This window comes from Silurus meridionalis, chromosome 13 (assembly GCF_014805685.1).
Source record: "Silurus meridionalis isolate SWU-2019-XX chromosome 13, ASM1480568v1, whole genome shotgun sequence".
NCBI classification, from domain to species: Eukaryota; Metazoa; Chordata; class Actinopteri; order Siluriformes; family Siluridae; genus Silurus; species Silurus meridionalis.
Window position 1 is genome coordinate 17875277 of NC_060896.1, and position 15000 is coordinate 17890276.

At 34.7% G+C, this 15000-nt stretch overlaps 1 protein-coding gene across 2 annotated transcripts in view; it reads right to left on the reverse strand.

The window, feature by feature from the left end:
• The window catches only part of si:dkey-119f1.1 (Structural maintenance of chromosomes protein 6-like), a 44579-nt gene that overhangs the window by 9141 nt on the left and 20438 nt on the right, over window positions 1-15000 (reverse strand). For both annotated transcript variants that reach the window (XM_046864981.1, XM_046864982.1), the window contains 9 exons: window positions 14113-14291; window positions 12452-12650; window positions 11063-11177; window positions 10788-10948; window positions 6082-6217; window positions 5875-5955; window positions 3581-3751; window positions 2902-3039; window positions 1721-1866 (listed from right to left, as the gene is read on the reverse strand). In XM_046864981.1, coding sequence (XP_046720937.1) covers window positions 1721-1866; window positions 2902-3039; window positions 3581-3751; window positions 5875-5955; window positions 6082-6217; window positions 10788-10948; window positions 11063-11177; window positions 12452-12650; window positions 14113-14291 — 1326 coding nt within the window. The remainder of the gene's footprint in view (window positions 1-1720; window positions 1867-2901; window positions 3040-3580; window positions 3752-5874; window positions 5956-6081; window positions 6218-10787; window positions 10949-11062; window positions 11178-12451; window positions 12651-14112; window positions 14292-15000) is intronic.

Sequence of the window (15000 nt, forward strand, 5' to 3'; positions counted from 1 at the left end):
TTCATGCAATGTATTTACAGGTACGTAAGCAAGCGATGCAATTGGTATATAGTATAGTAAGGAGCTCAACATTCACTTCATAGAAACAAATGTAAAGCCATTTTCATTCAACCAAATGGCTTTTTTTTTTTACTCATGCTTAACACCTAAAGCAAAAACTCCTGCAAAGAATTTATCATAAAAACATCATTCGTTTTCAATAATTATCCAAAACAAAACCTCATTTTTGTCTTTACAATGTAAATTGTATGCTGCTTCATTAATCCAGTTATCGTATTTGTGCATTTGGCAGACATACTGTGCCAAATTCTAACGTCTGCATATTATAGCATTTCTTGCTAATGTGCATAAATATGATATTTAGAAAAGGCTTGCTGCATGTACTCGCATTACTGTAATTGAGTAGTTTTTAATTTTAGAAACGTATCAAACCTGTGCAAGCATGTTGAGGTAACCTTAATAGCAACATATCTTTGATTTACATAATTGCTGTACTGTTGCGTTGCATCAGTGAATGGCATTGCTAATGTTCGTTAGCACCAGGGTTGGAAATGAACATGGATTTGAGGCAAAATTGTCAATTTACAATTAAACTAATTATTTTACCAGTGTGACGATTTATGTTTCATATGAAATGAATTAAAAGTGTTATATTTTACAGAAATCTGCTGATGCTGCATTTGATTTGAGCAATACGCTTTTGTTGAGAATGCTGTGTCCTTGAAGTTGTTCAATGCATGCGTTTAATGTCTAAATACCGAATCTGCATTTGTGATTGTTCTTGTTATTTTAAATATTTTTTCATTATTATTATTATTATTATCATCATCATCATTTAGTTTTGTTATTGCACTTTATTTTGTAAAGGTGTTCCTTCAATTAAAAACAACTAGGACACATTGGACAACCCCACCCCTGACAAAAACTCTTTGACTAATGAGAAAATTTTAGATGAGCTACTTTTTACGTTTACTTCAGTAGATTTTTAGACTGGGGACTTGACTTGTTCTTAAGTAAAACTTCATTGAAGTAACAGTACTTTTACTTGGGTAGAATATTTTTAGTGCTCTTTTACCTTCTCATATAGCAGAAAGTCCAAAAAAAGCAGGTATTTGTTGATTGAAAGCTTATTCGTATTGGTCAGTAACAGTGGCACATGGAGGTGGATTGTAGCGGTAGTAATGTGTCTTTTAGGGGTTTCTGGTCATTATAAACAGTTACATGTTTTAAATTTACATGTTTTAAATTTGTAGTTGGGGAATTGGATTTAGGGGTAGGCAGAAAATGCATGCGAAAAAAAAGTTTCACAGTAAGTTTAAACCAGTAATTCTAAAAAAGTTGTATAACACTGCATAAACTGTAAATAAAATGAAAAACAGGCTTTAAATCACTGGTAAGCCTCAAACACAGTAAAAATAAAACTATATAAAAAAAGCGTGCAGGAGGACAAAATATTAAAAGTTGAAATGAAAGAGATGATTATGGAGAATGAAAGAAACTGCTCATGATCTGAAGCATACTGTCTTAAGATGTAAAAGGAATCTGCTCAGATTTACTGAAATACTGACTCACTGGCCAGAGATTCACAAAGCAAAAGGACCATGATTTGAAGCCCACTTCAAAATAAGATTAAGACCAAAAGTTGAAGGTTCGACAATGTTCTAACCAATCAATAAATAGAGTCAGGTTATTTACACCAGAGTGTATAACATTCATGTACCTGATGATGGTGTCTTTGTCTCCGTGCTGGGCTTGCCGTGCATCGATCTTTGATTTTAAATAGATAATCTCGTTGTCAAGTCCTTTTGCGGTTTTCTGTACGTGTACACGCTCCAGGCAGATTTCTGAGGCTTTTTTTATAGTGTCCTGTCACAAAAAAAAAAATACAATTACGTAAGTTTAAAAAAAATCATACTTGTTCCCATCACAATGGGATATTTTACATGTACTGTGCTGTGTGTTTTTGTGCCATGCTTTACATGTAGGTCTGGATCTCAGAGTTTCCAGTTTGCCTAAGCATGCTTTAGCAGCTTTACACAGAGGATGTGGTGATAAATAATGAATAAGATGTTCTTTATAAGAGTAAGTTTGTCCTGATGAACAAGCCGGTGGGACTGTGGCAAGCAAAAACTCCCCGAGATGACATATGGAAGAAACCCTGAGAGAAACCTCATCGTCATCTGGGTTGCACCGAATGTTCATTTATTACAGATAAACGATGTTGAGGTGTGAAGTGATGCACACACATATATTCGTTTGGGAAGTGGGTTCATTTTCTTTTTTGTGTACGAGGAAGTAGGGGGAGGATAAACTTTATTTAATATTTAAACAGCAAATATTATTATACTATTACACACTAATATGTAAATGCCCTCTCCAAACATACACAGATTTTTTTCCTTTCAAAAAGTCATAAGACAGGGTCATTAGTTTGCTTTATGAGGGATGTGTAAATGTAGTGACATTTTCAGTTAATGTGATTATAAATACATACTAACCGTTACTACCTAAATACTGCATATATGAGCATTTGATATGATAATGTTGTTTTAATATGGTAATGCACTTTGAAACTGGATTTCATGAGCTTAAGCAGACTTCTACACATTAGCCCATTACTGCCAATATTCAAGTTTTAATTCAATTCACTTCATCCATAGCAGCAGTATTCCCTGCCTCAGTCTTACTTAAAAATTTAAATTTTATTATTATATTATATACATAGAAATATACTCACACACTCTCAGGTTCACAGATATTTGTGACAGTGAAACATTTCATTGCCTCTGTTCACAACAAATTTTGATTGGAATTTAAGCAATCAAGATGACAATGAAGTGAAACCTTCAGCTTCAATTCAAGGGGTTTAGCATATTAACACAACTTTAAATCTCATGATACCTTCAATTCCTGCTTTTTCTCCTCCAACTTCTTCTTTAAAGATTCTAAGTTGTTGATGTGAGCTTTACGTTTCTCCTCATAATGTTTTTTATGGTGCTTTGTCTTCTCTACTTCTTGGTCATTCTTACTCAATAGCTCCTGGAAACACAAAGATACATGGAAACAAAGATACAAGAAACAGACTACCTGCAGAGTCTTCAACACAGTATCATTAACAAATATATGCAATGCTCGGAAGTTAACCAGCCAACAGTAGTACACAAATGTTCATCTCAATCAGACTTAAGGTGCCAAAGAAACACTACCTTTTATTTATTTTTTTAACCTTAACTGCATCCCTGCATAGTAGCACCAGGTCCAGAATTAAACTCCGGAACAAGGATTTTAAGTTTCTTTTGTGTGCAAATGCGTGCAATGTGGTCACATGTTGGAGCCATCATCACCTATGTACCCCAAAGGATCAATTTGCAAAATCTAACCATAAAGATATTACAGACAAACCACTTAGAAAAAGTCATACCACACAGCTAAAGAATCATACTCACAAACACGCATGATTCACTTTACAGTCACAGAACCCAAAGTAGGCATGTTCACAACATACCAACTTCGAACATCACCTCCACATGTAATTTAGTGTCATTTATTTATCTGATTCTGAAATTCAAATTAACTTTACCTTAATAGGTTCCGACTTCTCAGCCATGCTGTGTAAGGCATCTCTGTGCTGTTGGTAGAGAAGCTCTGCTTCTTCGTATGCTTTTTGAAGTGAAAACATCAACTGCTGCTCTTTTTCATACTCCTTGTGACACACAGATATTCTGCTACCCAGGTCCTCCAATTCATCTTCCTAAAACCAGAGATAAAAAGAAATTAAAACAAATACCCTCTCGTCTTGTAAAGATTGCTCAGACAGAAGTGAATGCACATTTGCGGCATCAATGACTTCATGGCAGACAAATCCGAATCAAAAAGCAGGCTTTAAGACACTGAGCCTATTTGTTATGCAATGAGCAAACAGAGTTAACAGGACTGGATTAAAGGCAAAAACAATCATTTAGACTGATTTAAACCAGATGGGTAAATAGGTAATCAAAAAAACAAAAACAAAAAAACGCTCTGTCAATCAAACGTTGTAAAATATATGTTTAGGTTTGTCTTTTTGCTGTCCATCTAATAATACCAAGTAATTTGGTTTATAATTTTTTAAATATGGTGCATGTGTAAGGTTTGGGAAGTTGTAGTCATGTTTGGAGGTCACAATGACTGCAAGAATGAGCAGTCTGTAAGTCCAGCTTAATGTTGTAGGTTTGCCATGAAGCATGGACAATAGAGACGCAAGACTGCGCCACTTGGAATAGTCCATGAATCAGCCGCAGGTTGCCAATACACCGCAGGCCACCATGTACCCTTACCAATTGGAAAAACATTTCTTTAACACCATTATTGTACCTCTAGTCTTATCTTCATTTTCTACAAGACATAAACTAAGCTAATGCACAAAAGAATCCTACTTCTGTAAATTAATTTCTTTATGCAGTGCTGCCCAGACACAGTGGAGTTTGTGACTTTTTTCAAGATTTATTTACCGAGGCACTTTCTATTTTAGGAATTAATAATTGTCTATAACTAATAGTTACATTCAACTAGTGGAGAACATATTTAGCAAGTGTAACTGTCCAGATGCCAAATGTGTGTAAAGATGTTTTTCATGCTAAGGAAGAATCTTTCAATAAAAATGTATTTTAAACATCTGTTTATGTATACAACTCTAATTCCAAAAAAGTTGGGAGACTGTCAAATGTTTTGTACAGCATTGTACAGCATCATGTCTTCTGTCCACATACATCTTGGAACTGAGGAGACCAATTGCTTAAGTTGTGGGGAAGAAATGTCGTCCCATGTGTGTCTGATACAGGATTCTAGCTGCTCAACCGTTCTGCGTGTTCTTTTTTGTATTTTTCATTTAATGATGTGCCAAAAGTTTTAAAATGGTGAAAGGTCTAGACTTCAGGCAGGCCAGTACAGCACCTGGACGCTTCTACTGGTCATGCTATTGTAGTAGATGCAGTAAGCATTGTTTTGCTCAAATATGCAAAGCCTTTCTGGCCCGGAAAGGATACTGGCGTTTCTGGATCACGTTCACGTATACCTTCTTCTCTGCATGACAAAGATTGAACCTGAATTTGTGGATGAAATAGCAAACTGTGTTTACACACCATGACTTCTGGAGATGTTAATTAGCCCATGCAGTGATTTCCATTACAGAATCATGACTGCTGCAAATGCAGCGCCGCCTGAGGGCCCAAAGATCACGGGCATGACACATTGATTTTCACCCTTGTCCCTTGTGCATAAAGATTTTCCCAGGTTCTTTGAACCTCTTGATATTATGCACTGTAAATGATGAGATATTCAACTATTTAGCAATTTTATGTTGAACATTATTCTGAAATTATTCCACGATTTGTAGACACAATCTTTCACAAATTAGTGAAGCTCTGCCCGATCTTTACTTCCGAGAGTCTGCCTCTAAGATATATTTGATTTATACCCATTCATCTTACTGACCTGTTATCATTATTTGCAAAATGTTTCTCCAACCTTTAGATTTTTTTTAACACTTGTTTTTTCCAGACATGTTGCAGCGATCAAATTCCAATATGACCTTATTTCTTTTCCTTAAAATTGCACATTTTGTCAGTTTAAACATTTGATGTTTTCTATATTCCATTGTAAATAAAATATGGGTTTATGATATTTGCAAATCATTGCGTTCTGTTTATATTTAGGTTTTGCACATTGTCCCAACTTTTTTAGAATTGGAGTTGTATATTAAAAAGGGACATGCATGTGTCCCTCAAAAACAATAAAAGATTAGGGGATTTCTTTTGACAGGCACTAGAGATGTAAATTAAATCCATAATTTGAAGCAAGCAGTAAAATGACTAAACCATGATTGTGAATGCTTACCAGCGCCTTCATGTCCTCTGAATGGGGTTCCTCCACATTCTGCAAGTCGTTAATCTCCAACTGGAGTTTTCGGCATTGGTCCTAGAAATGCAATAATTACACAAATATAAATAAAAGATGTTTTTACATGCAATGCATTGTCTAAGCATGACCGAAACAGATAATGCAACCTGACAAGTTTTAGGTAAAAATGCTTTTATTTTTCACCTTTACTTTTCTGTCATCATTAAGGGCTCTCTGCATCAGTGTTTCATTGCTTTGCAGATCATCTTCAACTTGCTTCACACTCTGCTTAAAAATCTTTAACTGTGACTCCTGTGTCTGCAAGGCTGCTTGTATATTTCTAAAAACCAAAAAAAAAAAAAAAAAAAAAAAAATAGATTGGACAAATGAAAAAGAAATCAGAAGTTATAGACCTTTAATGAAGTAGATGCCGACCCAGCAAACATTCCGAACCCTGAAAAACGTACCAGCGCCAATTGGATCCCACTACATGTGGAGTTTGGACATTGGACCTGTTTCAGTGTTTTAAGGCTCTGGCATGGAGAAGCTGCTGTTGGATCGATGATGATCGCAAAATATTGAGCTATTTTACGAGTTGCTCAGTAGCTCCTGGTTCCATAATCTCAAAAGACTGTATAAGACTGTAGAAAGGACATTCCTCATAATCTTACATTCCAGTGCTCATGTTAGTTCTCACTCTCCAGTGTTCTGTATTGTTTAAAGACTATGATCACTTTCTTGATATCACCCAAATGAGGATGGTTCCCCGTGTGAACAGGGTAACTGAAACTGGACAGATCAAGTTATATGTTCTCCATGTTTTGCCAAAACAGCTCTGACCCTCGAGACACTGACTCCATAAGACCTCTGAAGTTAACTGGCACCAAGAAATTAGCTGTAGATTCTTAAAGTCCTGTAAGTTGGGAGATGGGTCTTCAAGGATGAGACTTGTTTGTGCAGCACATACCACAGATGCTCAATCAGACTGAGATCTAAGAAATCTGGAGGCCAGAAGTCACCACATTGAACTTTGTGATGTTTGAAATGTTCAAATAACTCAAACAATTTTTGCAGTGTGGCAGTCCACTATTAACTTCCTGAAAGGCTCCACTGCCATTAGAAAATACAGTGGTACCCCACTTATCGACCTTAATCCGTTCCTTAAAACCGGGCGAAATGCGAAAAGGTCGAAGAGCGAATGTAATTATCCAATAAGAAATAATGGAAAACCAATTAATCTGTTCCCGACCTCCACCGATACCCATTTATTAACAATATTTGCCCTGTTTTTAGCAGTATTAATACAGGTACATAAATAATACTGTATATAATTGTTATGCAGCGTAATGAGCGGAGGCAAAGCCGGAGCACAGTTCGCTTTGGTTTAACGAAAACACGGAGAGTTTAACACAAAACACACACACACACACACACACACACGACAGTCCATAGAATCCCGACGAACGAGAGAGAGATATCCGTGGTATGCCCTGGAGGGGCGAGGTCCACGGGCGAACGCACGGGAGGAAAAAGGTAATCCGGGGTGCTTTGGAAAGAAAGCACAGCCGTAGAGAGAGCGTGGAGTCCGGAAAGGAAGAAACGCATAGGAATACGTGTGACAGTGAAAACACAGACAAACATGCACCAAACACCTTCACATACCAATAATAACCGACAAGGAGAGTGGATGAATGAGGGGTTTATATAGCAGCTGGGGATGAGTGAATAATAAGCCCCAGGTGTGCATTGTTGAAGCCGGGGGCTTCAGGGAAAGCGTAGGTTTTGACAGCCGCCGAAGGGGACGTGGCAGGTGGATTTCTGACAATAATAAAAAAACATTACAAAAGTAACAAAAAAAAAGCTCCACGTGGGTCAGGGTAAAAAAAGGTCGATAAGCGTGCATTTGGTCGTTCAGTGGGCGCAAATTTCGGTCGAAAAACTGTTCGCTAAGCGAAAAGGTCGATGTCCGAGCCGGTCTATAAGCGAGGTACCACTGTACTGTTATCATGAAGGGGTAGATTCAGTCTGCAGCAATGTTTTGTTAGGTGGCACATGTCAAAGTAACCTACACATGAATGGCAGGACACAGGGTTTCCCAGCACATCATTTTTTATTACATTTAATGTATGATATTAAATTAATTCAATAACTTTTGATTAATTAATTATGTGTTTCAAATTAAGTTTGTGTTAATGCACAATTACAGCTAAGACTATTGAAGATAGTATGTCTCCTTTGCCTCAACCTAGCTGTCTTGTGGCACCATGGTGCACATTGAGGCCAGTGCTGGTCTGGCATTTATAAAAAAAAAAAATTTAGAAAAAAAAATATTGTATAAATGTATTCTTTTCAATTATTTGAAATAAAGACTTTGTATTTGATTTGAAATAATACCTTTTGTAGAAAAATATCAACCTATATTAACTGTCACACAAGCATGTTAATAAAAAAATGTATGACATATTTCTCATTTATGTTTCGTTTGATCTTTGATTCATGTAACCATATAATTTACTTTAGATGATTTAGTGTCTACTAAATAAATTTGACCAGCAGGGGTCACTGTAGTACAGAAGCTCATTGCATTCACAAAGAGGAAGAAAAAACAAACAAACAAAAAAAAAAAAAAATCACAGAAAGGATCTAATAATTATGACTCTCACTTAGGACTTACTATCTCATAATTGTGACTTAATTGTAACATGTAAATGATATGATTTAGTATGTAAATGATATGATTTTCGCATATAGCTGAAAGTAAGCCGTCTGATAACATCTGAAAATCTGGATGATGTTTGTTACATGTGCTTGTCTTTCATTTGAGGGTTATTAATAAACAATATATATATATATATATATATATATATATATATATATATATATATATATATATATATATATATATATATATATATATATGTTTTACACACATGCTTTAGGGCTGTCAATGAATTAAAATATTTAATTGTGATTAATCACATGATTGTCATGTAATTATGTTCATTATTAATAAAACCCAACATAACAGAGCATGAAGACAAAATATTCTTGTAAGAGTTTTAAAGTAACTCTGGTGTTTTAAATAACTTTTGGTCACTTATCCCATTCTTATTCTAATGGTACCACCACCTGGCTAATTCCATTCCATTCCATTCCATGGTGAAACATGCTGATGTGAATGGCATTTTTTTGCCAGACTTTTGGGGCAGTAAAGCAAGCTCTATTTTCATCAGAACAAAATAATATTTTTTCACATGTTGAAAGGAAATCTTCTGCAAATAAAATCCTTTTACTCAACTGTGGTTTCCGTCTAGCCACTCTGCCATGAAGGCCTGCTTTATCTACTGCCACAGATACATTTGTCCATCTGAAAAGTACTTCCCTTTGCTGCACAAGACTTTTCAAGGTCTTCTAGAGTGACATTGGGTTCTTTCTTATCTCCCTGTCCAGGACCCTCCTTCCACAGATAAAGTTCAATGTATTAGATACTGGAAAGTTTGTTTATTGTTCTTTTAATCCTATGCCCACATCAATGGCTATTTTCATAGCAAAACCAGAAAAGTTAAAACAAATCATTACAGCAATAAGGCCTTACAGTATTTCAGCTGTGTCAGCTGCTTCAATTTACACTGATTGCATGTTGGGGTTCTTCACTGTTTAGTAGGAAATCATGTATACGTTTTGAATGCCCAATAATGTATCTTGTGTATATGGTTTGGTCTTGGGGGAAGTTGAGCAATCGTCTTTCATTTATAGCAGGGTTGATTTGATGAATAGCATTATTAATGGAATTCTGTTTGCTTTCAGTTTGTACTTTCTGTTAAAATGTTAAAGTTTAATATTGGTTTGGGGTCTAATAGCAGGATTTTACAGTCTCAGATTCCCATTTTGAGAGTTTCTTGAACTGTAATGTCTGCCTGCTCTTTGCCATATAGTCCCACATGGCTTGTCATCTGGCAAAAATAAAACAATGGTAATTAAAATTTTGCCTGTGTGAGGTATTCACTTTTTAATAGGATGCTGGCAATCAGAGGATGTTCGGTCATTGAGTAATCTCAGATTAGATTTTTTGAAGGTTTGTAGGGATTTTTCTGTGCTGTTATTTGCTCACTACTACCAGGTCACGCGCCTTGGCTGTAAATTAAAAATGTTAAAACAGAGTTTTGTAAAGGGATACGGTTATCAAGTCTCCGTTGTTTAATTCTTACTGCTGCAGGCACACACTTGGTCCTCTTCAGTCAATCTTTTTTGGGGGGGTTTATGAGTTTATGAAGTGGAAAGCAGCCTTATATCCAAGAACTGTTGTTTATATTCATTTGAGTGGGTCGGAATCTTCTTACTATGGGTCAGATCCATGATGGTGTTTGGTTTCTTTATATTCTGGAGTGTTATAGGGCATATACATGTGTCAAAGATGCTAAGATGTCTAGGCTGACATCCCTGAAACAGGTTAAACCTCCACATACTGTATATGGAGACAAATACAGGACATACCAGAAGTGGTGCAACACCAAATATAACCAAAAATAAGCCAGTCAAATCTTAAAACTCAATCTGATTAAGAATCTACACAAAGTTTTCACTACAATTTTCCCTTAAATCTGACAGCCATGTGCAATTTTGCCAAGAAATATCAGATGTATCCAAAAGATGGTTCTAACAAACAGGGCTCAAATTCCCTTCATTATTCAGATGGTCACGGTTGTATGTAGATGATTTAACATGTTTTAAGACATTTTCAACCTTTAGATATGAGCTAATTTAATATTTGCTAATTCTTAATAATAAAACTTTTTTACTCAATATTTAACTAAATTTCTATTATACAATACAAATTGAGAAGAAAAAAAAAAAAACTACACACAGTTCATGACTATTGACATGATTTTAACTAAAACTTAAAAACAAACCTGATTTCCTGCTCCACATCATGGTTTAGGTACCGTGCCCTTTGGTGATCTGAAGAGTAGTAGCGGTTATAGTAAACCTGGTCTCCTTCACATGTAAATGCTTCTTTACAGTTAGGAGGAGGGCGTCCTTCCTGCATCACTGTCCGAGCATCTTTATTGCTCTGTCAGTAAAAAACTGAAAATATTAACTCAAAGCTACACACAAATGTACACAAGCTACATGTTTCTTGAAACTGGGCTAAACAGAAAGGGCAAATGTATGTTTGTTTACTCACCTTAATAAGCAGAATGGTCTCTATACCTCTCATGTCAATCAGACAGTTAGTCACGACTGGATTTTCAATATGAAGCACTTGGAGTACTGAAGGGTATTTTGGATGATTGACGGCTCTGTAAATAAACAAGTCAACTTTACCCGTGATATCTGCTGTAAGGTCTGACATGCAATAAGTCTCATTTATCAATCATATATTGATGTGTGTGAAATTTAAACAAAAGTCAGATAATGCAGGGGAAAATAAACCAAACAAAATAAAAATAAATAATTCCACTGATTTTCCCCACATTCATTCATTTTAAATATCAATTTTAAATTACCAGACATGTACCTGGCACAGATGATTTGCATTTGATGACAAAAACCTATAAAAAAGGCCTACCTAACACAACTGAAATAATGATCAAAAGACATAAATAGGCCATCAGAGATCAATGTAAATGTTCCTTTATCTCAAGATCATGCCAATAAAAATGTTTTATTTAATAATAGCTTGCCATGTAAAAGAAAATATATGAAGCCACACAGAAACTAGTTTTACCTGTACTAACTGGTATGTTGTGTTTGGGATAATACTCAGTGTTTGGTTTTCAGCCAAGCATTACACTGTACATGATGGCCAAATATATACATCTCTGTCTGTTCAGTCCTAATTATGCAACTCCGAAACTGTGATTTGTTCACACGCAGTTTTGCGAAACTGATTCACTATTGTTTTTAGAGAAGAGCCTCTTCTATGTCACCCTTCTAAGAAGAGCAGTTTTTCTTCTTCTGATTGTACATTCATGATTGTGCATTCGAGCCTGTTGGTCACATGATGTTCTTGTGTTTTCTCTGAATTGAAAAAATTAAAAGCCTTCCAAACAGTTGCCAATGCTTCTCATTGTAAAATGGTTAATAACACGAACCTAGTAAAATATGCTTTAATAGACGTAGTCACACTTCTTGATAATCTTGTGCATTTTATCATTAAAACCTGCCAATTACTTTCAATGATTGTGGAATGTACTTATTTTTTCCACTCGTTTTTTTTTTTTTTTTTCATTATTTTGTTTGGTGATTTTGAAATCTGTGCTTTTGTATGTTATTTGTTTGTAGAAGTTTTCTTTATCATTTGCTAAATTTATATATTGAGTGAGTGTGTACTTGTTCCCCATGACTCTTTAAATGCACTGAATGCCCAAAGTTTTATATGGCCAATATAAAGTATAAAAAAGGTTATGATCATGGTTAATTGTTGCTAAAAAGAATTTAAATGATATAAATAATTTTGCTACATTTGAGAATAATTTTCGATGGTAAGGTGTAGATACTGTTTTAGTCAGATAGTGTATCAGGCATTTAGTATTTTATCCAGTCTGTTTAGATCAAAAGCAAAAATCATTACCTTCTGCTGATGTCATACGGCATGTCAGAGAACTGACTGACAATAATTTGGGGCCTTTGTCTTTGAGGGTTTTGAATCATGAGCTTTTGTAGCAGTTTTTCATCACTGTAGTTATCACAACAGAAAGCCAACATCAGACCCTTTAAACAGCTCTCCACAGCAAGGGCCAGGTCTGGGTCTCGCAACTGTATACAGTATCCTAGAATGAAATGAACAATCATTAAAAAAAAATTATAGAAATGACATACACAAAAAGCAGGCAGATATTTATCAAATGCAGAATTGCATGTCGATAAAGTACCTAGGTTTGATTCTTTGGAAAAAAATGAATCAGCAAAATAATAAATGTTTACAAAGTAATGTATTTAACAATCTATTGTTTCATGAATTTAAAACCTCAAATTACATTCAGTGCCTGTCAAAAGGTTGGAAATGCCAAGTCTTTTACCATTTTTCAGACACAAGCGTGTATATTTGTTTATATGGAACAAAGTAGATAAAAAAAAAAAAAAAAAAAAACTGGACAATGAGAGACTGGAAGAAAGTTCTGTGGACAGATAAGATAGATGAGGCTCTAACAGAAGACCTTATGTAGGAGAGATGATGTTAGCAGGCTGCCTTACACATAATGTACAGGCAAACATGTAGGTAGAAGTTCATATAACTACCATTCCACAATTCAGAACCATGCATTTCCATCTGAAGAATACGTCCAAGCTCTGTAAGGGTTTTCTAGAGAGCAAACAGTTGTCTGAAGTGTTATCTATCATTATATGGCCCGCCCAGTCACCACATCAAAATCTCAGACAAATGCCCTTGGATGAACTGGCTCACAAGGTCAAAAAGAAATTTTTAACTAGTGAAGAACAACTTTTCCAAGTTTTACAAAAGGCATGGCAAAGTATTTCGTCTAAATGTTTGAAGAAACTGTCATGCCAAGAGTGTATAAAGCTATTAATCATGCAAAGGGAGGATTTTACAATGAAAATTAAGTTTAACACCTGTAGTTATGCACAATTCAATTTGGTTTTATTTGTATAGTGCTTATTTTTTTATTTTTATTTTTCTTACAATGGACACTGTCCCAAAGGAGAGAAAGAGTTTATGTAGTTGGAATGTATTAGTTAAGTGCCTATAATTTGTTATATATGTTTGTTATAAAGTTTGTATATATATTATATTATTATTGGTTAAAGTAAATTTATATCATTAATATAAAGTGTCTCTCAAAAATGATAGACTAATATCTCCAAAACTTTTTTTACTTTAACGAAATAAATAAGGCACATTTTCAGCAGTTGCAAATAACCTAGTTTCCTCTTAAAATGTAGGTTAAAAAAAATAAATAAATAATAATAAAAAATAAAAATAAAATAAAATAGAGATTGACAATGACCCGCATGGATCTTTATAACAAAATAGTTATAAAGATAAAGATAAAGACCTTAATCATGCTTTTTGACAATGTACACCACCAGCATGTAATATTGAGGTATATTTATATTTAAAATAAAGTCAATAACAAGAAATACAATCCCAAATCGAAATAGAATAGAAGATTTTAAATTAACAGTAAAATAAATGTAACATCCTATTGTAAGTGTAAATATAATTTATTTCCAAAATTATTGGCAAAAATACAAATGTATGGTAGGTCTTACCAAGTGGACCAACAGGTTTCTTTTTGAACTGCCCATTGTGGTAGGCCTTCTCTATAGCTGCCAACAACGCAGGCATTTGCTCTCCAAAGCGCTGGAGTCTGTCTTTCCTGCCACATTCCACAGCTGCAAGCTCACGTTGTTTTGACTTAAGTGCACGCACCAAGTCCTGCTCTTCTCGCCTATTAATTAAGAAAACAGAAAAGACATATTTGAGAATGTTTAATAGTCTGTGTCATGCATCAAAACCTTGTTGTGGTGAAAATGAGTGGGTATTTTAGTGAACTTCAGAGTTGTCACAAGTATAGATTAGGGATACTTAGATCCAGTCCTTAAGCTAAGCTTGGTAGCGGTATCCACAATAAACTGTCTGGTAACCAGTTCACCGACTCTCATAACATGTTCATGCTAAATCACTTTGTCTCTGACTATAACTACAAAAGATATTTCTAAAGCAGTTGTTTAATGAAAAGTGGTACATCTCAGAGACTGGACGGTTTTGGGAAAGGGTTTTATGAAAAATATAAATTGCAACACTGTAAGTACTTGTGGCATGTATTCTTAATGTCAATTGCATCATGGTATATGTTGGCAATATGTTGAAATCATTATTTTTATTCGTTGGCAGCCTTATCATTTTGCCATTTTTATGTTCAATATAATTAAGTTTTTCATGCTGGTCTAATTTCATGTATACTTCAATTTATGTTGAATGTGCAAAAATAATTTTTGCACATCTCCATTTAGGAACTGAATTTCGACTTATAATTGCCAGTTCATTAGCAGCTTTAAAGATACACATTATACATACATACACATATACATATACATATATATATATATATATATATATATATATATATATATATATATATATATATATATATATAC